The following is a 23,560-nucleotide window of genomic DNA, read 5'->3' on the forward strand; positions in this document are numbered from 1 at the left end:
CACCACAATCTCTCAACTCTCTCTCTCTCTCTCTCTCTCTCTCTCTCTCTCTCTCTCTCTCTCTCTCTCACACACACACTCTCTCTCACACACACACTCTCTCTCTCAAACACTCTCTCTCCCTCACACACACCTCTCTCTCTCACACACACACTCTCTCTCTGTCACACACTCTCTCTCTCTCACACACACACTCTCTCTCTCACACACACACAGTCTATCTCCCTCACACACACACACACACACACACACACACACACACACACACACACACACACACACACACACACACACACACACACACACACACACACACACACACACACACACACACACACACACACACACACACACACACCTCCCTACTGTATAATTCTGGATGATGCCCCCTGCAGTATACAACCCAAAGGGTTAACAGCCCTTCCCTGCTCTCTCACCTGATAGGCTGCTAGGGCTGGATGCTGCCATTCCTCTTAGCCAATAGTAGGCCTCGGTGGTGATGTCATGGGGAAGGAGAGGGGCTGTGGCTGATGCTGCTGCTAGCCTGTATCCAAGGGGCCAGACAGACAGAGAAGGAGACAGACAGCCTGAAAATTGGGACCACACAGGCACCACCATCATCATCTCAACACTGATCTGGAGGAGGGTAAGGCTAAACAACACTAGATATAGAGAGGGATGTTGATATTACAGAGTTATTAAACTAGTTATGGGTTGTTACAATGCAATGTTTTGTAGATGTAGTGCAGACATCATCTCAGCACACTGCTCTGGAGGGGGGGGGTCAGAATGCATCTCTGCTAAACACAACCTAGAAAGAGATGAAGGAGGTGATATTGGCTGTTATTAGTGTCGATGTTGTAGCTGGATCATGGCGTCTATGGTACTCCATTTACCCTCGACTATACGCTGTGTCCCCCTCTCTGTCTCCATTGCAGCTCTCTGTGTGTGTGTGTGTGTGTGTGTGTGTGTGTGTGTGTGTGTGTGTGTGTGTGTGTGTGTGTGTGTGTGTGTGTGTGTGTGTGTGTGTGTGTGTGTGTGTGTGTGTGTGTGTGTGTGTGTGTGTGTGTGTGTGTGTGTGTGTGTGTGTGTGTGTGTGTGTGTGTGTGTGTGTAAACTTGCAGGGTGTGTGTGTGTGTGTGTGTGTGTGTGTGTGTGTGTGTGTGTGTGTGTGTGTGTGTGTGTGTGTGTGTGTGTGTGTGTGTGTGTGTGTGTGTGTGTGTGTGTGTGTGTGTGTGTGTGTGTGTGTGTGTGTGTGTGTGTGTGTGTGTGTGTATTGTTTTGTCTGTTATCGAGTCTAAGATGTGTATGTAAGTAGTGTACCTATCGGTATATGTGTTATGGACACGTCTGTCTGGGTGGGAGAACAGATATTTGACAACATCTTCATAACCATGTGTTCGAAAACAGCATTTGCAGCTGAACAATATCGCTCACAAATTACATGTAGATGAATGTCATTTGGATCGTCTGTGAATGGATATCATCTGTGAATGGATATCATCTGTGAATAGATATCATCTGTGAATGGATATCATCTGTGAATAGATATCATCTGTGAATGGATATCATCTGTGAATGGATATCATCTGTGAATGGATATCATCTGTGAATGGATATCATCTGTGAATGGATATCATCTGTGAATAGATATCATCTGTGAATGGATATCATCTGTGAATAGATATCATCTGTGAATGGATATCATCTGTGAATAGATATCATCTGTGAATGGATATCATCTGTGAATGGATATCATCTGTGAATGGATATCATCTGTGAATAGATATCATCTGTGAATGGATATCATCTGTGAATGGATATCATCTGTGAATAGATATCATCTGTGAATGGATATCATCTGTGAATAGATATCATCTGTGAATGGATATCATCTGTGAATAGATATCATCTGTGAATGGATATCATCTGTGAATGGATATCATCTGTGAATAGATATCATCTGTGAATGGATATCATCTGTGAATAGATATCATCTTTGGTGCACTGGCTTCACTCTGGGTGTATTTGGAGGACATCGTGTAATAGGATAATGAAAGGAGAGAGAGATAGGCAGGCAGGTGTACCCTAGTGGTTAGAGCGTTGGAAAGGTTTCAAGATCGAATCCCTGAGCTGACAAGGTAAAAATCTGTCGTTCTGCCCCTGAACAAGGCAGTTAAACTACTGTTCCTAGGCCGTCATTGAAAATAAGAATTTGTTCTTAACTGACTTGCCTAGTTAAACAAAGGTTAAAAGAGAGAGAGGTATGTCACATTGTAGGTTTGTTCTGTATAGAAAGGTATAGGGCAGACTGCCTAAGTTTTAAAAAAACACAATTACATACAAATAATTGTTAAACCCATTTTAGTGTAAACATAAACAACTACAACTCATTTTAGTGTAAACATAAACAACTACAACCCATTTTAGTGTAAACATAAACAACTACAACCCATTTTAGTGTAAACATAAACAACTACAACCCATTTTAGTGTAAACATAAACAACTACAACCCATTTTAGTGTAAACATAAACAACTACAACCAGATATAAGTAAGTGTCGGCTGTTTTCGACCTCTGACCTGCTCTGCCGCACCTGCTGTCTCGACCTCTGAATGCCCAGCTATGAAAAGCCAACTGACATTTACTCCTGAGGTTTCATCTGTTTCACCCTCTACAACCACTGGGATTATTATTTGACCCTGCTGGTCATCTATGGATGTTTGAACATCTTGAAGAACAATCTGGCCTTAAATGGCCATGTAATTTTATAATCTCCACCCGGCACAGCCAGAAGAGGACTGGCCACCCCTCAGAGCCTGGTTCCTCTCTACCCAGTACAGCCAGAAGAGGACTGGCCACCCCTCAGAGCCTGGTTCCTCTCTACCCAGTACAGCCAGAAGAGGACTGGCCACCCCTCAGAGCCTGGTTCCTCTCTACCCAGTACAGCCAGAAGAGGACTGGCCACCCCTCAGAGCCTGGTTCCTCTCTACCCAGTACAGCCAGAAGAGGACTGGCCACCCCTCAGAGCCTGGTTCCTCTCTACCCAGTACAGCCAGTAGAGGACTGGCCACCCCTCAGAGCCTGGTTCCTCTCTACCCAGTACAGCCAGTAGAGGACTGGCCACCCCTCAGAGCCTGGTTCCTCTCTACCCAGTACAGCCAGTAGAGGACTGGCCACCCCTCAGAGCCTGGTTCCTCTCTACCCAGTACAGCCAGTAGAGGACTGGCCACCCATCAGAGCCTGGTTCCTCTCTACCCAGTACAGCCAGTAGAGGACTGGCCACCCCTCAGAGCCTGGTTCCTCTCTAGGTTCCTTCCTAGGTTCCTGCCTTTCTAGGGAGTTTTTGCCACCGTGCTTCTACAGCTGCATTGTTTGCTGTTTGGGGTTTTAGGCTGGGTTTCTGTACAGCACTTTGTGACATCATCTGCATTGTTTGCTGTTTGGGGTTTTAGGCTGGGTTTCTGTACAGCACTTTGTGACATCATCTGCATTGTTTGCTGTTTGGGGTTTTAGGCTGGGTTTCTGTACAGCACTTTGTGACATCATCTGCATTGTTTGCTGTTTGGGGTTTTAGGCTGGGTTTCTGTAAAGCACTTTGTGACATCATCTGCATTGTTTGCTGTTTGGGGTTTTAGGCTGGGTTTCTGTACAGCACTTTGTGACATCATCTGCTGATGCAAAAAAGGCTTTATAAAAACATTTGATTGACATAGAAAAGGTAATGGACCTATATATTTGAAAAAATTAGGTCATCTTTGAGAACTTAACAATTACCAACAACATAAAATACGAGACAGTCAGGGAGAATCTAAAATTCCAGAAATCAGGAATATTTCTGTCATGGTATATGGCCCCCCTTGATTTTGTTATATTGTTTGAGTCAGTCAGACAACATTAGAATATGGCATAAGTTGTGACAAAATGTGAAAATTTGCTTAAAAACTGTAAAATGTTCTCTCAAAGTGCGTAGAATTGCAATTATGCGGTTAACCACGCCCACCACCACGCCCCCAGCCACGCCCAATACCACGCCCCAACCACGCCCACTACCACGCCCCCAGCCACGCCCACCTCCTACGCCTCATTTTGATCCAGAAAAAAAATCCTGTTTGTTGACAGGCACAGAGACAGAACGGCTATGAACCTAAAGTTTTCTATCACTGTACTATGGATGATACTGTTCAGGATGGAGGCCCTACTTCAGCTGTAGCAGTATGGCAGGGTTTGATCGTGTTTATTTGGCTATATCTTTAAACCCGGCATTGATCCAAATGAGGAAAAAGGTATTAATTCTATTTTCAATCTATAGCCATTTTTAGGCCCATTTTGTTGTGGAATATCAATTCAGTGTTGAGGATTCCATCTGAAGGTCTGGGGGTGGAGTCAGACATCTGCCATTCCCTCTGCATGTCACACAACTTTGATTCATCACCATGCAGGGGTGACAGTCCCCCCCCCCCCACCTCAATCTGTATATATATTTCACCACCATAAACACCCAGATTATAAACACATTCATGATGAATACCACCATAAACACCCAGATTATAAACACATTCATGATGAATACCACCATAAACACCCAGATTATAAACACATTCATGACGAATACCACCATAAACACCCAGATTATAAACACATTCATGATGAATACCACCATAAACACCCAGATTATAAACACATTCATGACGAATACCACCATAAACACCCAGATTATAAACACATTCATGATGAATACCACCATAAACACCCAGATTATAAACACATTCATGATGAATACCACCATAAACACCCAGATTATAAACGTTCGTGATAATGATCCAAACCCCACTTTTCAAACAACTCTATACAGTTTGAGTTTCTCTAACTTTTAATCTCTGTTTTTATTACCCGAGTCTTCCTTGAATTTATTTTTCTATTTGAAGCCATTTTTTTTGTCTCTGCGACATCAAGCATCGGTCTCTTGAACATAGTTAAACCCCAGAATATTTTACTATTCATTCTTAGAAAGTAAATCCTCATTGAAGCCCTTTTTATCTACAGGAGCAGCATTGTGAGGATCTGAGCTAATCTCTGGTGAGGAACACAGACACATTGGAAACATGACCCTAGCAGGTAAGATTTAACTTGAAATATACTGTATATTTATTGTTTACTAACTATCTATTATAATTTTAGACAGTATATACAGAGACACACAATACAGAGATACACAATACCTTATACCTACCATGACCAAAATTATGTGGGCATTAATATGGAGTTGGACCCCCTTTGCTGCTATAACAGCCTCCACTATTCTGGGAAGGCTTTCCACTAGATGTTGGAACATTGCTGCGGGGACTTGCTTCCATTCAGCCACAATAGCATTAGTGAGGTCGGCCCTGATGTTGGGCGATTAGTCCTGGTTCGCAGACGGCGTTCCAGTTCATCCCAAAGGTGTTCGATGGGGTTAAGGTCAGGGCTCTGTGCAGGCCAGTCAAGTTCTTCCACACCGATTACAACAAACCATTTCTGTATGGACCAAGCTCTGTGCACGGGGGCATTGTCTTGCTGAAACATGAGGGCCTTCCCCAAACTTTTGCCACAAAGTTGGAAGCACAGAACTGTCTAGAATATCATTGTATGCTGTAGCGTTAATATTTCCCTTCACTGGAACTAATGGGCTTAGCCTGAACCATGAAAAACAGCCCCAGACCATTATTCCTCCTCCGCCAAACTTTACAGTTGGCACTATGCGTTCGGGCAGGTAGTGTTCTCCTGGCATTCGCCAAACCCAGATTTGTCCATCGGACTGCCAGATGGTGAAGTGTGATTCATCACTCCAGAGAACACGTTTCCACTGCTCCAGCTGACACTTGGCAATGTGTATGGTGATCTGAGGCTTGTGTGAGGCTGCTCGGCCATGGAAACCTATTTCATGAAGCTCCTGACCAACAGTTCTTGTGCTGACGTTGCTTCCAGAGGCAGTTTGAGCAGTTGTTGCTCATAGATGTTTCCACTTCACAATTACGGCACTTAAGAGGTGACCGGGGCAGCTCTAGCAGGGCAGAAATTTGATTAACTGACTTGTTGGAAAGGTGTTGAACGATGATCCTGCTTATACAGTAGCTACTGTGTTAAGCAATGTTTGGGAGGTGTTGATTTAAACTGTAAACGAAAAGGGGTGGGGATAATGCTTATCTCTCTCTCTCATCCTAGGAGCAGTAGACGGATGATCTTATCTCTCTCCTCCTAGGAGCAGTAGACGGCTGGTCTTATCTATCTCTCTCTCTCTCCTCCCAGGAGCAGTAGACAGATGATCATATCTCTCTCATCCTAGGAGCAGAAGATCAGATGATCTTATCTCTCTCCTCCCAGGAGCAGAAGATCAGATGATCTTATCTCTCTCCTCATAGGAGCAGAAGATCAGATGATCTTATCTCTCTCCTCATAGGAGCAGAAGATCAGATGATCTTATCTCTCTCCTCATAGGAGCAGAAGATCAGATGATCTTATCTCACTCCTCCTAGGAGCAGTAGACGGCTGGTCTTATCTCTCTCCTCCTAGGAGCAGTAGACGGCTGGTCTTCTCTCTCTCCTCCTAGGAGCAGTCGACGGCTGCTCTTATCTCTCTCTCCTCCTAGGAGCAGTAGACAGATGGTCTTATCTCTCTCTCCTCCTAGGAGCAGTAGAGGGTCTTATCTCTCTCTCCTCCTAGGAGCAGTAGAGGGTATTATCTCTCTCTCTCCTCCTAGGAGCTGTAGACAGATGGTCTTATCTCTCTCCTCCTAGGAGCAGTAGATGGTCTTATCTCTCTCTCTCCTCCTAGGAGCAGTAGATGACTGGTCTTATCTCTCTCTCTCCTCCCTGGAGCAGTAGAGGGTCTCATCTCTCTCTCTCCTCCTAGGAGCAGTAGAGGGTCTTATCTCTCTCTCTCCTCCTAGGAGCAGTCGACGGCTGGTCTTATCTCTCTCTCCTCCTAGGAGCAGTAGACAGATGGTCTTATCTCTCTCTCCTCCTAGGAGCAGTAGAGGGTCTTATCTCTCTCTCCTCCTAGGAGCAGTAGAGGGTCTTATCTCTCTCTCTCCTCCTAGGAGCTGTAGACAGATGGTCTTATCTCTCTCCTCCTAGGAGCAGTAGATGGTCTTATCTCTCTCTCTCCTCCTAGGAGCAGTAGATGACTGGTCTTATCTCTCTCTCTCCTCCCAGGAGCAGTAGAGGGTCTCATCTCTCTCTCTCCTCCTAGGAGCAGTAGAGGGTCTTATCTCTCTCTCTCCTCCTAGGAGCAGTAGAGGGTCTTATCTCTCTCTATCCTCCCAGGAGCAGTAGAGGGTCTTATCTCTCTCTCTCCTCCTAGGAGCAGTAGAGGGTCTTATCTCTCTCTCTCCTCCTAGGAGCAGTAGAGGGTCTTATCTCTCTCTATTCTCCCAGGAGCTCTTTTTATTTTAATTCAGGCTTTATCTAAAAATTCTGTAAACAGAAATATACAACGGACAAAAAATATTTCAGTTTCTCCTCATGACTCAGCTACATAATTCCAGGGTATATACAGAGCATTCAGGAAGTATTCAGACCCCTTCACTTTTCCCACATTTTGTAATGTTACAAAAATGGATTGAAGAAAACACTCATCAATCTACACACAATACTCCATAAGGACAGAAGCGAAAACAGGATTTTAGACATTTTTGCAAATTTATGTCAAATAAAATACTGAAATACCTTATTTACATTAGTATTCAGATACTTTGCTATGAGACTCGAAATTGAGCTCAGCTACATCCTGTCACCATTGATCATCCTCGAGATGTTTCTAAAATTTGATTGGAGTCCACCTGTAGTAAATTCAATTGATTGGACATGATTTGGAAAGGCACACACCTGTCTATAAAAGGTCCCACAGTTGACAGTGCATGTCAGAGCAAAAACCAAGCCACGAGGTCGAAGGAATTGTCTGTAGAGCTCTGAGACAGGATTGTGTCAAAGCACAGATCTGGAGAAGGTACCAAAAAATGTCTGCAGCAGGGAAGGTCCCCAATAACACAGTGGCCTCCATCATTCAATGGAAGAAGTTTGGAACCAGCAAGGCTCTTTCTAGATCTGTCCACCAGACCAAAACTGAGCAATCGGGGAAGAAGGGCCTTGGTCAGGGAGGTGACCTAGAACCTGATGGTCACTCTGACAGAGCTCCAGAGTTCCTCTGTGGAGATGGAAGAAGAAACTTCCAGAAGGACAACCATCTCTGCAGCATTCCACCAATCAGGCTTTTATGGTAGAGTGGCCAGACAGAAGGCACTCCTCAGTAAAAGGCCCATAACAGCCAACTTGGAGTTTGCCAAAGGGCACCTAAAGGACTCTCAGACCATGAAAAACAAGATGCTTTGGTCTGATGAAACCAAGATTGAACTCTTTGGCCTGAATGCCAAGCCTCACGTCTGGAGGAAACCTGTCACCATCCCTACGTTGAAGCATGGTGGTGGCAGCATCATGTTGTAGGGATGTTTTTCAGCGGCAGGGACTGGGAGACTAGTCAGGATCGAGGGAAAGATGAACGGAGAAAAGCACAGACCGCTCAGGACCTCAGACTGAGGTGACTGGGGTGAAGGTTCACCTTCCAACAGGACAACAACCCTAAGCACACAGCCAAGACAACGCAGGAGTGGCTTCGGGGGCAAGTCTCTGAATGTCTTTCAGTGGCCCAGCCAGAGCTCGGATTTGAACCCGATCCAACATCTCTGGAGAAACCTGAAAATAGCTGTTCAGCAACACTCTCCATTGCAACCTGACAGAGCTTGAGAGGATCTGCAGAGGAGAATGGGAGAAACTGCCCAAGTGCAGGTGTGCCAAGCCTGTAGCGTCATACCCAAGAAGACTAGAGGCTGTAATCACTGCCAAAGGAGCATCAACAAAAGTACTGAGCAAAGGGTCTGAATACTTAAAGTAAATGTTATATTTCCGTGCGTTATTTTTCTAAATGTGCAAAAAAATGGGGTATTGTGATGTCATTATGGGGTATTGTGATGTCAATATGGGGTATTGTGATGTCATTATGGGGTATTGTGATGTCATTATGGGGTATTGTGATGTCATTATGGGGTATTGTGATGTCATTATGCGGTATTGTGATGTCATTATGGGTATTGTGTATAGATTGATGAGGATGTTTTATTTTATTTAATCCATTTTAGAATAAGGCTGTAACTTAACAAAAATGTGGAAAAAGTCAAGAGGTGTGAATACTTTCCGAATGCTCTGTATTTTATAGGGAGGTTGGGTTAACATTAGTCTGGCTTATTCTTGTGTTGGCTTGGAATGTGTGTTATGCTGGTGAATGAGGACCCAAAAGCGACTTAACAGAAACAGAGTCTTTATTCCAGTCTATATCAAAAACGATAATCCTGGATATAATCTCAGGTAAAGTGAAACAGGAAAACTGAAATCCTCTAGGCAGTAGAGGGGAACAACTGGATACGCGACCACAGACTGCAGGTCGCTTCGGGAAGGCGCAGGCCGTAGCTGATCTAGATACCTGCTCACACGCAGCATCTGAAGAAGGCAGAAACACGACAGGGCGGAACAAGGACACAGAACAGCAAACATCAAACAAGGATCCGACAAGGACAGAAGCGGAAAACAGAGGGAGAAATAGGGACTCCAATCAGAGGGCAAAATAGGGGACAGGTGTGAAAGAGTAAATGAGGTAGTTAGGAGAATGAGGAACAGCTGGGAGCAGGAACGGAACGATAGAGATAAGACCAGCAGAGGGAAACGAATAGAAGGGGAAGCACAGGGACAAGACAAAATAATCAATGACAAAACATGACAATGTGTGGCTAGGTTTACACTGTCAGAGTTCAACTGTACCCTACAGTTGACCTAGGCTAAGCTGAATACCAACGGGCAGAGATTGGCTAGATGTGGATTTTGGTCTTGTTCTCTACTGAAAAAAAATCACTGTTGTTTCTTATTAAAGTACATGAATTTAAATATATAAGTCTATATCCTGACTGATCTTTGGATAATGATAGTAATTAGTGTCGATGGGCTCTTGTCACCCAGAACCAAATATCTGTTCAATTTGCCATTGAGTTTAACATTTAAATGTGAACCGTCTCAAGAGATGATAACGATGATGATGATGATAACGATGATGATGATGATGATAACGATGATGATGATAACGATGATGATGATGATGATAACGATGATGATGATGATGACGCTGATGATGATGATGATAATGATGATGATGATGATAACGATGATGATGATGATGACGATGATGATGATAACGATGATGATGATGATGACGATGATGATGGTGATAACGATGATGATGATGATGATGATGATGATGATGATGATGATGATGATGATGATGATGATGATGATGATGATGATGATGATAACGATGATAACGATGATGATGATAACGATGATGATGATGACGATGACGAACTACTATGTGTCTGTGTCTATTCTTTATGATTAACTGTGTGTGTGTGTGTGTGTGTGTGTGTGTGTGTGTGTGTGTGTGTGTGTGTGTGTGTGTGTGTGTGTGTGTGTGTGTGTGTGTGTGTGTGTGTGTGTGTGTGTGTGTGTGTGTGTGTGTCCTGCAGCGTACAAAGAGAAGTTGAAAGAGCTCCCCCTGGTGTCTCTGTTCTGCTCCTGCATCAACCCTCAGACCATCGACTGTAAGCCCATATACAAAGCAGAAGGTAAGACGACACGTTTAGACACTCAGTACACCTATCTTGCACCAGGTACTTTGCCTCCAGAATTCTTTGCGCCGTGGATTCTCCAAAGTGTGGCGTTCAAACACAAAAGCTCAACTGCTATCAAGGTTCTAACTTATGCCAGGAAAACATTCCCCTCACCATTACACCACCAGTCTGTACCGTTGACACCAGGCAGGATGGGTCCATGGACTCATGCTGTTTACACCAAATCCTGACTCTGCCATCAGCATGACGCAACAAGAACCAAGATTCGTCGGACCAGGCAGTGTTTTTCCACTCCTCAGTTGTTCAGTGTTAGTGATGGTGATGCCCGATGGAGCCACTTCTTCTTGTGTTTAGCTGATAGGAGTGGAACCCAGTGTGGTCGTCTGCTGCAAAAGCCCATCCCTGACAAGGAACGACGAGTTCTGCGTTCCGAGATTCCGTTCTGCACACCACTGTTTCACTTTGCCGTTATTTTGAGGCCTGCCTGTTAGCTTCCATGATTTTTCTATTCACCTTAGACCTCTCTCATCAACAAGCTATTTTCACCCACGGGACTGTTCATAACTGGATGTTTTTTTGTTTGTCGCACAATTCTCAGTAAACCCTAGACACTGTCATGAGTGAAAAGCCCAGGATGCCGGCCGTTTCTGAGATACTGGAACCGGCGCGCCTGGCACCAACGGTCATACCACGCTCAGTCACGTAGGTCACTCGTTTGGTCCATTCTAACGTTCAATGGAACAGTAACTGAATGCTTCGATACCTGTCTGCCTGCTTTATATATCAAGCCATGGCCACGTGACTCACTGTCTGTAGGAGCTATCCATTTTCAAGAAGGTTTGCTGTGTCTGTCAGCGTAGTGTCCAGAGCATGGAGGTGCAACCAGGAGACAGGCCAATACATCAGTACATTTTCATGAACGGTGTACCTAAAAAACGGTCCACTGATATTTAATTTATATACACTAAATAAAAATATAAACACAACATGTGAAGTGTTGGTCCCATGTTTCATGAGCTGAAATAAAAGGTCCCAGAAATGTTTCATATGCATTAAAAACATATTTTTCTTAAACTGTTTTCACAAATTTGTTTACATCCCTGTTAGTGAGCATTTCTCCTTTGCCAACATAATCCATCCACCCGACAGGTTTGGCATATCAAGAAGCTGATTCAACAGCATGCACATTACACATGTGCACCTTGTGCTGGGGACAATAAAAGCCACTCTAAAATGTGCAGTTTTGTCACACAGCACAATACCACAGTTGTCTCGAGTTTAGAGGGGACTTGCAATTGGCATGCTGACTGCAGGAATGTCCACCAGAGCGTTTACCAGAAAAGTGAATGTTCATTTATCTACCATAAGCCTCCTCCAACATTGTTTTAGAGAATTTGGCAGTACGTCCAACCGGCCTCATAACCGCAGACCATGTGTTATGTGGACGAGCAGTTTGCTGTTCGCAAAGTTTACATCAGAGTGTCCCATGGTGGCGATCGGGTTATGGTATGGGTATGCGTAAGCGATCGGGTTATGGTATGGGTATGTGTAAGCGATCGGGTTATGGTATGGGTATGCGTAAGCGATCGGGTTATGGTATGGGTATGCGTAAGCTATGGACAACAAACACAATTGCATTTTATTGATGGCAATTTGAATGCACAGAGATACCGTGACGAGATCCTGAGGCCCATTGTCGTGCCATTCATCCGCCCCCATCACCTCATGTTTCAGGATGATAATGCACGGCCCCATGTCGCAATGATCTGTACACATTTCCTTGAAGCTGAAAATGTTTCAGTTCTCCATGACCTGCACACTCACCAGACATATCACCCATTGAGCATGTTTGGGATGCTCTGGATCGACGTGTACGAGAGTGTGTTCCAGTTCCCGCCAATATCCAGCAACTTTGCACAGCCATTGAAGAGGAGTGGGACAACGTTCCACATGCCACAATCAACAGCCTGATCAACTATATGCGAAGGAGATGAGATGTTGCGCTACATGAGTCAAATGGTGGTCACACCAGACACTGACTGGTTTTCTGATCCACGCCCCCCTACCTTTGTTAAAGGAATCAGTGACCAACAGATGTATATCTGTATACCTCAGTCATGTGAAAGATTAGGGCCTAATTCATTTATTTGAATTGACTGATTTCCTTATAGGAACTGTACGTCTGTAAAATCTTTGAAATTGTTGCATGTTGCGTTTATATTTTGGTTGGTACACTTGAGACTTGCTCCTGTATTAACCTGTAGGGTTCCCTGATTATATTTTTTGTTCAGTATAGTTCCTGATGACATCACAGTACAACATATTCAGACAGAAATTATATAGAAATGATATATATTATATTATATTATTTTTAAAATATATGTATTGACATATATAACTAGTTATATAACTAGTTATCTAAAGGATTGTGTTTTTAAAGTGCTTACCTCCAGTCTCTCCTGTACCATCCCCAGATGCGGTGGATCTGGGCTGGTGTGTGATAAAGGACGTGGAGGTGATAGAGTTGAACAAGCGTGCGTCGGGCCAGGCCTTCGAGGTCATCCTGAAGCCCCCGTCGTTCGATGGCGTCCCAGAGCTCAACGTTACCATGCCCCAACGCAGAGAACTCTCCATGGAGGAGATCCAGAATAAACTAGAGGCTGCAGAGGAGAGGAGGAAGGTGAGGAGACATGAATTGAGGAAATATTAGTGTACATACACACACACACACACACACACAAACCATAGGGATAGATAAAGGACTAGTGCCCAAAGGCCTGTTTGAGCATGGAAATCGCCATTGAAGACTTTCACAATTTTGAAGTAGTTAAATGGGTGGGACTTATCGGTTAAGGAAGGATCACATAATTCCACCCAGGTCAACAGGAGAGATCAGCCAGTGAATTAAACTTGTGAACAAATATTCCATTACTCCAGGTGGCAGTAAATCGCCAACTTTGACTTAATACCTTTTCAAACAACACACTCTAGGTGGCAGTATGCACCCTTTCAGTTTACCAACTCATAGAAGTACTAGAAGAAAATTGACTTCAAAATGGAGATGGCCTCAACGGCGCTACCCATGCTCTCAAAGATGCTACAATGGGACAGATATAATGTCCTCTAACTATCTCTATGGCACAAACACACATGTCTGTATCCTGCTCCTGATACCCTCACACCGCCCTTTAGTGCCAGGAGGCTGAGTTGCTGAAGCACCTGGCAGAGAAGAGAGAGCACGAGAGAGAGGTGATCCAGAAGGCCTTTGAGGAGAACAACAACTTCATCAAGAACTCCAAGGAGAAGCTGGAGCAGAAGATGGAGGCCAACAAGGAGAACAGAGAGGCTCTGCTGGCGGCCATGTTGGAACGGCTGCAGGAGAAGGTAGTGTTTAGCTGTGATCTCTCTCTATTCTCTCTTCAGTCTGTGAGTCTCTCTCTCTCTCTCTCTCTCTCTCAGGAGAAGGTAATGTTTAACTGTCTTCTCGTTCTTTCTCTTGAGTTTCTCTCTCTTTCTCTATAGTCAGTCTTTCTGTTTCTGTCTATGTCTGTGTGTATCTCTCTCTCTCTCTTTGTCTCTTTCTTTAGTCTCTCTCTTTAGCGTCTCACTTCAGTTTGTCTAATCAGACTCACTCTTTAGTCTCCCTCTCTCTTCCTCTCGCCAGTTGATAGAGGAATTCTAAATTCCTTTATGTTTTAATTGCCAAAACCAATTTCGCACTCGTTTCTAATTCATTAATGATGTGTAAGTTCATTAATTATGCATGAAGTAGATCGAGACCAGTCTTAAAAGCCAGGTAAGAGCGTTTAATTCCAGAGAGTACTGAAGCATACACATTTTTCCACAGGTTATAAACTGAACATGACATCATCAGTTTCCCACCCTCTCTCCGCCCTCTCTCCGCCCTCTCTCCGATTCTCACAAGAACCCATTGTTTATTAGGTCTGGAACATCTCCCAGACATTTCTTATCTGTCTGAAAAGCCATAGCATCACTCCCCCTTTAACCTCCCAAGAGACACAGACAATTAATTCGTTCTGCTTATATTTTCAGTAACAGCTTAACCAATAACTTTTACTTTTCATACCATAACATAATAGTATTAGAATAAATGGTTCTAATCAATAATGTATACATAATTAATCATCTCAACCACAATTTCCTCTAACACCAGTCTCTCACAATGATTCTATAAAGGAAGGTAGATAATATGACACGATGGTGCTGACAGACATGGTCTCCCTGTTTTTAGCTCTTTTGCCGACTTTGCAGTATTTTTGCTTTTATTAGCGTCATACCTTACATTATTTGCCCTGAACGGTTCTGGTATTATTTCCTACAGCCCCCCCAAATGATGGGGTTTCTAGTCAGGCGGCGAGCAAACCGTCCACCGCTTCTGAGTATATTACTCGCTAACTTTCAGTCCTTGGACAATAATGTAGACAAGATCAGGCCGAGGATCTCTCCCTGTTTTACGGAATGGTGGCTCTCCCCACGATATATTGTCCCCATCTATACAACCAGCGGGGTTCTCCGTACATCACACGGACAGGAGGAAAGAACTCTCTGGGAAAAACAAAGGTGGAGGGGTATGTCTCATGGTTAACAACTCATGGTGTGATTTTTCTAATGTACAGAAACTCAAGTCCTTTTGGTCTCCCTATCTGGAAATCATCACCATCAAATATTGACCGCATTACCTCCCAAGATAATTTTCTTTGGTTATTGTCACTGCGGTGTATATCCCCCCAAAACCGACACGGCTCTCAAGAAACGACACTGCACTTTGTGCAAACTGGAAACTGCATATCCTGAGGCCGCATTTATTGTAGCTGAAGACTTTAATAAAGTAAATCTGAGGAGAACGCTCCCAAAATTCTACCAACACATCTCCTGTGCTACACGTGGATAGAACACGCTTGACCATTGCTACTCTCCCTTCCGGGATGGTTACAAGGCCACCCCCAACCCCCACTTAGGCAAATCAGATCATGCCTCCATCCTGCTCCTCCAAACTTAAACAGGAAGCACCAGTGGTAAGGTATGTTCAACATTTGTCTGACCAATCGGAATCCATGCTTCAGGATTGCTTTGATTAAGCGGACTGAAAAATGATCCGGGTCACCTCTAGGTATAGTATCAACGTATACACTGACTCGGTGACTGGGTTCCTCAGGAAGTGCATAGAGGATGTTGTTCCCATTGTGACTGGGTTCATCAGGAAGTGCATAGAGGATGTTTTTCCCATGGTGACTGGGTTCATCAGGAAGTGCATAGAGGATGTTGTTCCCATGGTGACTGGGTTCATCAGGAAGTGCATAGAGGATGTTGTTCCCATGGTGACTGGGTTCATCAGGAAGTTCATAGGGGATGTTGTTCCCATGGTGACTGGGTTCATCAGGAAGTGCATAGAGGATGTTGTTCCCATGGTGACTGGGTTCATCAGGAAGTGCATATGGGATGTTGTTTCTACTGTGACGATTAGAACTTATCCAAACCAAACACTGGATAGATGGCAGCATATGTGCAAAACTGAAAGCGCAAACAACAAGCATTTAACCACGGCAAGGTGACTGGGAACATGGACAAACAGGCCAGCTATGACCTCTGTAAGGCAATCAAAGAGGCAAAATGACACTACAAGTTGCAATTCAATGGCAGGGACTCCAGAAAATCATGGATTATAAAAAGAAAGCCACGTTGCGGACACCGACGCCTCACTCCCGGACAAGATAAACACCTTATTCGCCCGCTCCGAGGAAAACAACACAGAGCCACTCACGTGGGACCCGCCACTCACGAGGACTGTGTGCTCCCGATCTCCTTGTCCAGCGTAAGACATTCAAGCTTGTTAACCCCTTGCTAACCCCGTACACAAGGCTACTGGTCCAGACAGCATCCTCAGAACAGTGCAGAACAGCTGGAGTGTCTACAGAATTTTAGTTGTTGTTGAAAACTCTGTTTATTCAGTTTTACACACATAAGACAACACAAAACAATACGAATAATATACTCAATTAGAATAAAAAAGAATAGCTATAAAGATACCGTACTTTAGACAAGTTAAACACACCGGGCAGAAGGCTACTGTCTCGGTGGTCATAAAGAGGAGACCAAGGCGCAGCGTGGTCGGCGAGAACATAACTCTTTAATTAAAGAGAGAACACTGAACAACACTAAACAACACAACAAAACGTGAGGCAATATGACTAGTGCAGAACAGGCAACTAAACATAAAATAACAACCCACAAAATAACCAAGGAATATGCCTACCTAAATATGGTTCCCAATCAGACACAACAATAAACAAATGCCAACCATAGACATATAAACACCTAGACCAGTCGAACCCCTAGACATACAAAAAAACACCCTAGAAGAAAAAAAAAACTAAACAAACCACCCTTGTCACACCCTGACCTAACCAAATAATAAAGAAAAGAAAGATAACTAAGAATTCTTGACAGGGGGTTACCTATGGGCAGTACTCCAAAAAGGTCTGTCAGAGGAGACAGATCTATAAAAGTGTCATATATATCAGAGACACAATTAAATATTCATTCCCAGAAACCTGACAGTTTGTGACAGCCCCAAAACATATTATACATTGTGGCTGGTTCCGTTTTACATCGGACACAGGTACAATCAAAATCAGAGAATATTCTTTCGAGTTTGGCCCCAGACCAGTGGATACGGTGAACCACCTTGAATTGAATGAGGCTGTGTCTAGTGCTAAAAGAGGACGAGTGCACCCTGTGCAGCACAGATTCCCCGGTGTCATCTGCAGGTTCCTCCCACAAATCCTTTTCCCATCGAGTCTTTAAAGGAAACAAAGAAGATTTCTGTACGTGATTAATGATTGCATATACATCTGAAATTGCACCCATCGGAAGCTTGTTTAGCTCAAAGATGCTCTCAAAGATGCTCTCAAAGATGCTGCATTCAAAGGCCTATGGGGAAATGCAGGTGTGTTAGCTCTGACAAAGTTCATAGTCTGGAGATAGCGGAAAAAGTGGGATTTTGGGGAGGTTTAACTTTTCATGTAGTTGAGCAAAAGATGCAAATGTATCATCAAAGAATAATTGGGCTAATGAGGAGAGGCCTAGTGAGTGCCACTTGCCAAAAGCCCCATCATTTAAAGATGGAGGAAATCAAACGGAACTGATTCCAAATTTGAAGAGACTGCGTTACGATTGGGTTGACACAGCTTTTGCCCAGGGACACTGGGAGAGACAAGCACAACACAGAGGAAAGAGCAGCAGGTTTACATGATTCAGACTCCATCTGGACCCAGAGTGGTTTCGGGCCAGTAGGTTCAGTCTGCAGCCAGTACAAAAGGGCTCTGAAATTTGCAGCCCAATAGTATGTATGAAAATTTGGAAGAGCTAAACCCCCCAATGCCTTAGGCTCCTGTAAATGTTTTATACCAATCCGTGGTACCTTGCCATCCCAAATAAAATACATGAATGTTTGATCCAGTTAATTTTTAAAAAGATTTTGGAATAAAAATGGATAAACATTGAAATAAATATAAACATTTGGGCAACACATTCATTTGAATGACATTAATCCTTCCAATAAGATAAAGAGGTAGAAACTTCCAAAAAGTTAGAGATTGTTTCAAACTGCTGGAGCAACAATGTTTTCCTTAAACAAATTGGAATATTTCAATGTCACTTTAACTCAAATGTATTTATATAGCCCTTCGTACATCAGCTGATATCTCAAAGTGCTGTACAGAAACCCAGTCTAAAACCCCAAACAGCAAGCAATGCAGGTGTAGAAGCACGGTGACTAGGAAAAACTCCCTAGAAAGGCCAAAACCTAGGAAGGAACCGAGAGAGGAACCAGGCAATGTGGGGTGGCCAGTCCTCTTCTGGCTGTGCCGGGTGGAGATTATAACAGAACATGGCCAAGATGTTCAAATGTTCATAAATGACCAGCATGGTCAAATAATAATAATCACAGGCAGAACAGTTGAAACTGGAGCAGCAGCACGGCCAGGTGGACTGGGGACAGCAAGGAGTCATCATGTCAGGTAGTCCTGAGGCATGGTCCTAGGGCTCAGGTCCTCCGAGAGAGAGAAAGAAAGAAAGAGAGAAAGAGAGAATTAGAGAGAGCACACTTAAATTCACACAGGACACCGGATAGGACAGGAGAAGTACTCCAGACATAACAAACTGACCCTAGCCCCCCGACACATAAACTACTGCAGCATAAATACTGGAGGCTGAGACAGGAGGGGTCAGAAGACACTGTGGCCCCATCCAATGACACCCCCGGACAGGGCCAAACAGGAAGGATATAACCCCACCCACTTTGCCAAAGCACAGCCCCCACACCACTAGAGGGACTGTATTCTGGACATAGCTCATCCTATATAACTATTGCTGGGCATACCTTTTCCTACTTATCTACTGTACATACTGCCTTTACACTGTATTTACATCCTGGACCCTGCTATTTCTTAATCTCTTGTTTATTCTTATTATATTTTTCTTATTCTACTGTGCTCTTGGATATGTATTTCACTGCTGGAAACAAAAGCTGCACTTTATCATCTGCTCATCTGTGTACGTGACAAATACACTTTTAAAAAATATATATATATATATTATTCTAGAATGTATCATTTTTACATTTTTTTTTCATCATAACACATCATATCATAACAAAATCGAATCTATAATCCTCTCCACTAAGATCTCAAATCTAATAAAGGCATACCAATGTTGGAAGCACAGAACTGTCTAGAATATCATTGTATGCTGTAGTGTTAAGATTTCCCTTCACTGGAACTAAGGGTCTTAGCCTGAACCATGAAAAACCGCCCCAGACCATTATTCCTCCTCCACCAAACTTTACAGTTGGCACTATGCATACGGGCAGGTAGTGTTCTCCTGGCATTCGCCAAACCCAGATTTGTCTGTCGGACTGCCAGATGATGAAGCGTGATTCATCACTCCAGCTAACGCATGGTGATCTTAGGCTTCGCCATGGAAACCCATTTCATGAAGCTCCCGACCAACAGTTATTGTGCTCACGTTGCTTCCAGTGGCAGTTTGGATCTTGGTCGTAAGTGTTGCAAATGAGGACAGATGATTTTTACGCGCAGCGTCCCGTTCTGTGAGCTTGTGTGGTCTACCACATCGCGGCTGAGCCGTTGTTGCTCCTAGACGTTTCCAATTCCCAATAACGGCACTACAGTCGACAGTAGCTCTATTAGGGCAAAAACTTGATTAACTGACTTGTTGGAAAGGTAGCATTCTATGACGGTGCCACGTTGAAAGTCATTGAGCTCTTCAAGACCATTTTACTGCCAATGTTTGTCTATGGAGATTGCATGGATGTCTAGATACTTTTGTTTATATTATGATTTTATTTTGTTTCATGCAGTTTTTACGTCTGGATATTATTCATTCCAGTAGATTCCTGAATGTAAATATTGCTGTTGTTGTTTTCCTGTGTGGCAGGACAAACATGCAGAAGAGGTGAGGAAAAAGGTACTAGCTTTAGCAGATGCGGTGGATCTGGGCTGGTGTGTGATAAAGGACGTGGAGGTGATAGAGTTGAACAAGCGTGCGTCGGGCCAGGCCTTCGAGGTCATCCTGAAGCCCCCGTCGTTCGATGGCGTCCCAGAGCTCAACGTTACCATGCCCCAACGCAGGGAACTCTCCATGGAGGAGATCCAGAATAAACTAGAGGGTGCAGAGGAGAGGAGGAAGGTGAGGAGGACAGGGAGGAGAGGAGAAACAAACACGCACATAAACGCATACACACACACACATTCACAAGCATACCAGTATACACACACACACGCTCACTTTCACAAAAATATGGAATGCACACACATACACCGACACACAGACACAGACACAGACACAGACACACACACACACACACACACACACACACACACACACACACACACACACACACACACACACACACACACACACACACACACACACACACACACACACACACACGCATATACAGTACGTGTGCACAAACATACATAATCCATTTCTGTCTGTATCCTGCTCCTGATACCCTCACACCGCCCTTTAGTGCCAGGAGGCTGAGCTGCTGAAGCACCTGGCAGAGAAGAGAGAGCACGAGAGAGAGGTGATCCAGAAGGCCTTTGAGGACAACAACAACTTCATCAAGAAGGTCACGGAGAAGCTGGAGCACAAAATGGAGGTCAACAAGAAGAACAGAGAGGCTCTGCTTGCGGCCATGTTGGAACGACTGCAGGAGAAGGTAGTGTTTAGCTGTGATCTCTCTCTTTCTCTCTATTCTCTCTTCAGTCTGTGAGTCTCTCTCTCTCTCTCAGGAGAAGGTCATGTTTTGCTACTATCTGGCTCTCCTTTCGTTCTCTTGATTGTCTCTCTGTCTTTCTCGAGTCCCTCATTGTCTCTGTGTCGGTCTGTCTGGCTTTCTCGCTCTCTCTCACACACTCTCTCGCTCTCTCTCTCTCTCTCTCACACACACACACACACACACACACACACACACACACACACACACACACACACACACACACACACACACACACACACACACACACACACACACACACACACACACACACACACACACACACAGTCCCGCTCTCTCTAGTCTTTCTCTCTAGTCACTCATTCTGTCTGTGTGTCTGTGTGTCTGTGTGTGTGTGTGTGTCTGTCTGTCTGTCTGTCTGTCTGTCTGTCTGTCTGTCTGTCTGTCTGTCTGTCTGTCTGTCTGTCTGTCTGTCTGTCTGTCTGTCTGTCTGTCTGTCTGTCTGTCCCTCTCTCTCTCACACACTGTCCCTCTCTCTCCCTCTCTCTCTCACACACTGTCCCTCTCTCTCCCTCTCTCTCTCACACACTGTCCCTCTCTTTCCCTCTCTCTCACACACATACTGTCCCTCTCTTTCCCTCTCTCTCACACACACTCTGTCCCTCTCTCTCCCTCTCTCTCACACACTCTGTCCCTCTCTCTCACACACACTGTCCCTCCCTCTCCCACACACACTGTCCCTCTCTCTCCCTCTCTTTCTCACACACTGTCCCTCTCTCTCCCTCTCTCTCACACACACTGTCCCTCTCTCCCTCTCTCTCACACACACTCTGTCCCTCTCTCCCTCTCTCTCACACACACTCTGTCCCTCTCTCTCCCTCTCTCTCACACACACTCTGTCCCTCTCTCTCCCTCTCTCTCTCTCAACTACATACATTTTCAAACTTCTACAGTCTTGATGAATAATACATGGAGTATTATATATTTGTATTTCTCCCTTGTCTTAGGTTTTTTGTCTAATAATTCCCTCGTTGAGTACCTCCCTTCTTGAATGTTTTCAAGTTGAATCTGTTTACATCTGGATCATTAATGCTAATAGATTCCTGAATGTAAATATTGTTGTTGTTGTTTTTGTTGTTTTTCAGGAAGAACACGCATTAGAGGTGAGGAAGAAAAAAGAACTGAAGGAGGAGGCCTGCCGTTAGACGAGCGGAAAGATAGAGGGAGAGAGAACGGAGGAGTGGTTTTGTGTCATTAAAAAAAACAAGAGATCAAGACAATGAGGAAAAAAAAGGAAAACCAAAAGCTGCCCCATCAGAGCGATGAAGACAGGAGTTGATGTACAGTACCAGTCAAAAGTTTGGACACAAATATTCATTGAAGGTTTGTTTTTTTTTTGGTGTTTTTAAAAACTATTTTCTACATTGTAGAATAATAGTGAAGACATCAAAACTGTGAAATAACACATATGGAATCATGTAGTAACCAAAAAAGTGTTAAACAAATCAAAACATATTTTAGATTTTAGATTCTTCAAAGTAGCCACGCTTTGCCTTGATGACAACTTTGAACGCTCTTGCTATTCTCTCGACCAGCTTCATGAGGAATGTTTTTCCAACAGTCTTCAAGGAGTTCCCACATATATGCTGAGCACTTGTTGGCTGCTTTTCTTTCACTCTGCGGTCCACCTCATCCCAAACCATCTCAATTGGGTTGAAATCGGGTGATTGTGGAGGCCAGGTCATCTGATGGAGCACTCCATTACTCTTTGGTCAAATAGCCCTTACACAGCCTGGAGGTGTGTTGGGTCATTGTCCCGTTGAAAAACAAATGATTGTCCCTGTAAGCACAAACCAGATGGGATGGCGTATTGCTGCAGAATGCTGTGGTAGCCATGCTGGTAAAGTGTGCCTTGAATTCAAAATTATTCACAGTGTCATCAGCAAAGCACCCCCACACCATCACACCTCCTCCTCCATGCTTCATGGCGGGAACCACACATGCAGAGATCATCCGTTCATCTTCTCTGAATCTCACAAAGACACAGGGTTTGGAACCAAGAATCTCACATTTGGACTCATCAGAACAAAGAACAGATTTCCACTGGTCTAATGTCCATTGCTTGTGTTTCTTGGCCCAAGCAAGTCTCTTCTTATTATTGGTGTCCTTTAGTAGTGGTGTCTTTGCAGCAATTCAACCATGCAGGCTTGATTCACTCAGTGTCCTCTGAACAGTTGATGTTGAGATGTGTCTGTTACTTGAATTCTGTGAAGCATTTGTTTGGGCTGCAATTTGAGGTGCAGTTAACTCTAAATGAACTTATCCTCTGCAGCAGAGGTAACTCTGGGTCTTCCTTTCATGTCGCGGTCCTCATGAGAGACAGTTTCATCATAGCGCTTGATGTTTTTTGCGACTGCACTGGAAATGCATTCCCGGTGACTACCTCATGAAGCTGGTTGAGAGAATGCCAAGAGTGTGCACAAAGCTGTCATCAAGGCAAAGGGTGGATACTTTGAAGACTCTCAATTATAAAATATATTTTGATTTGTTTAACACTTTTTTGGTTACT

At 44.1% G+C, this 23,560-nt stretch overlaps 1 protein-coding gene across 1 annotated transcript; it reads left to right on the forward strand.

Moving 5' to 3' along the window:
• Window positions 1-514: 514 nt before the first annotated feature.
• Window positions 515-22,401, forward strand: LOC123995427 (stathmin-4-like). The gene is made up of 8 exons (XM_046299030.1): window positions 515-646; window positions 5,048-5,119; window positions 10,605-10,703; window positions 13,184-13,389; window positions 13,902-14,093; window positions 20,184-20,435; window positions 20,782-20,973; window positions 22,137-22,401. Exons 2-8 carry the CDS (start codon window positions 5,107-5,109, stop codon window positions 22,194-22,196), a joined length of 1,014 nt encoding a protein of 337 aa, XP_046154986.1. The 5' UTR covers window positions 515-646; window positions 5,048-5,106; the 3' UTR covers window positions 22,197-22,401.
• Window positions 22,402-23,560: the final 1,159 nt, after the last annotated feature.

This window comes from Oncorhynchus gorbuscha, linkage group LG14 (genome assembly GCF_021184085.1).
Source record: "Oncorhynchus gorbuscha isolate QuinsamMale2020 ecotype Even-year linkage group LG14, OgorEven_v1.0, whole genome shotgun sequence".
Lineage (NCBI taxonomy): Eukaryota > Metazoa > Chordata > Actinopteri > Salmoniformes > Salmonidae > Oncorhynchus > Oncorhynchus gorbuscha.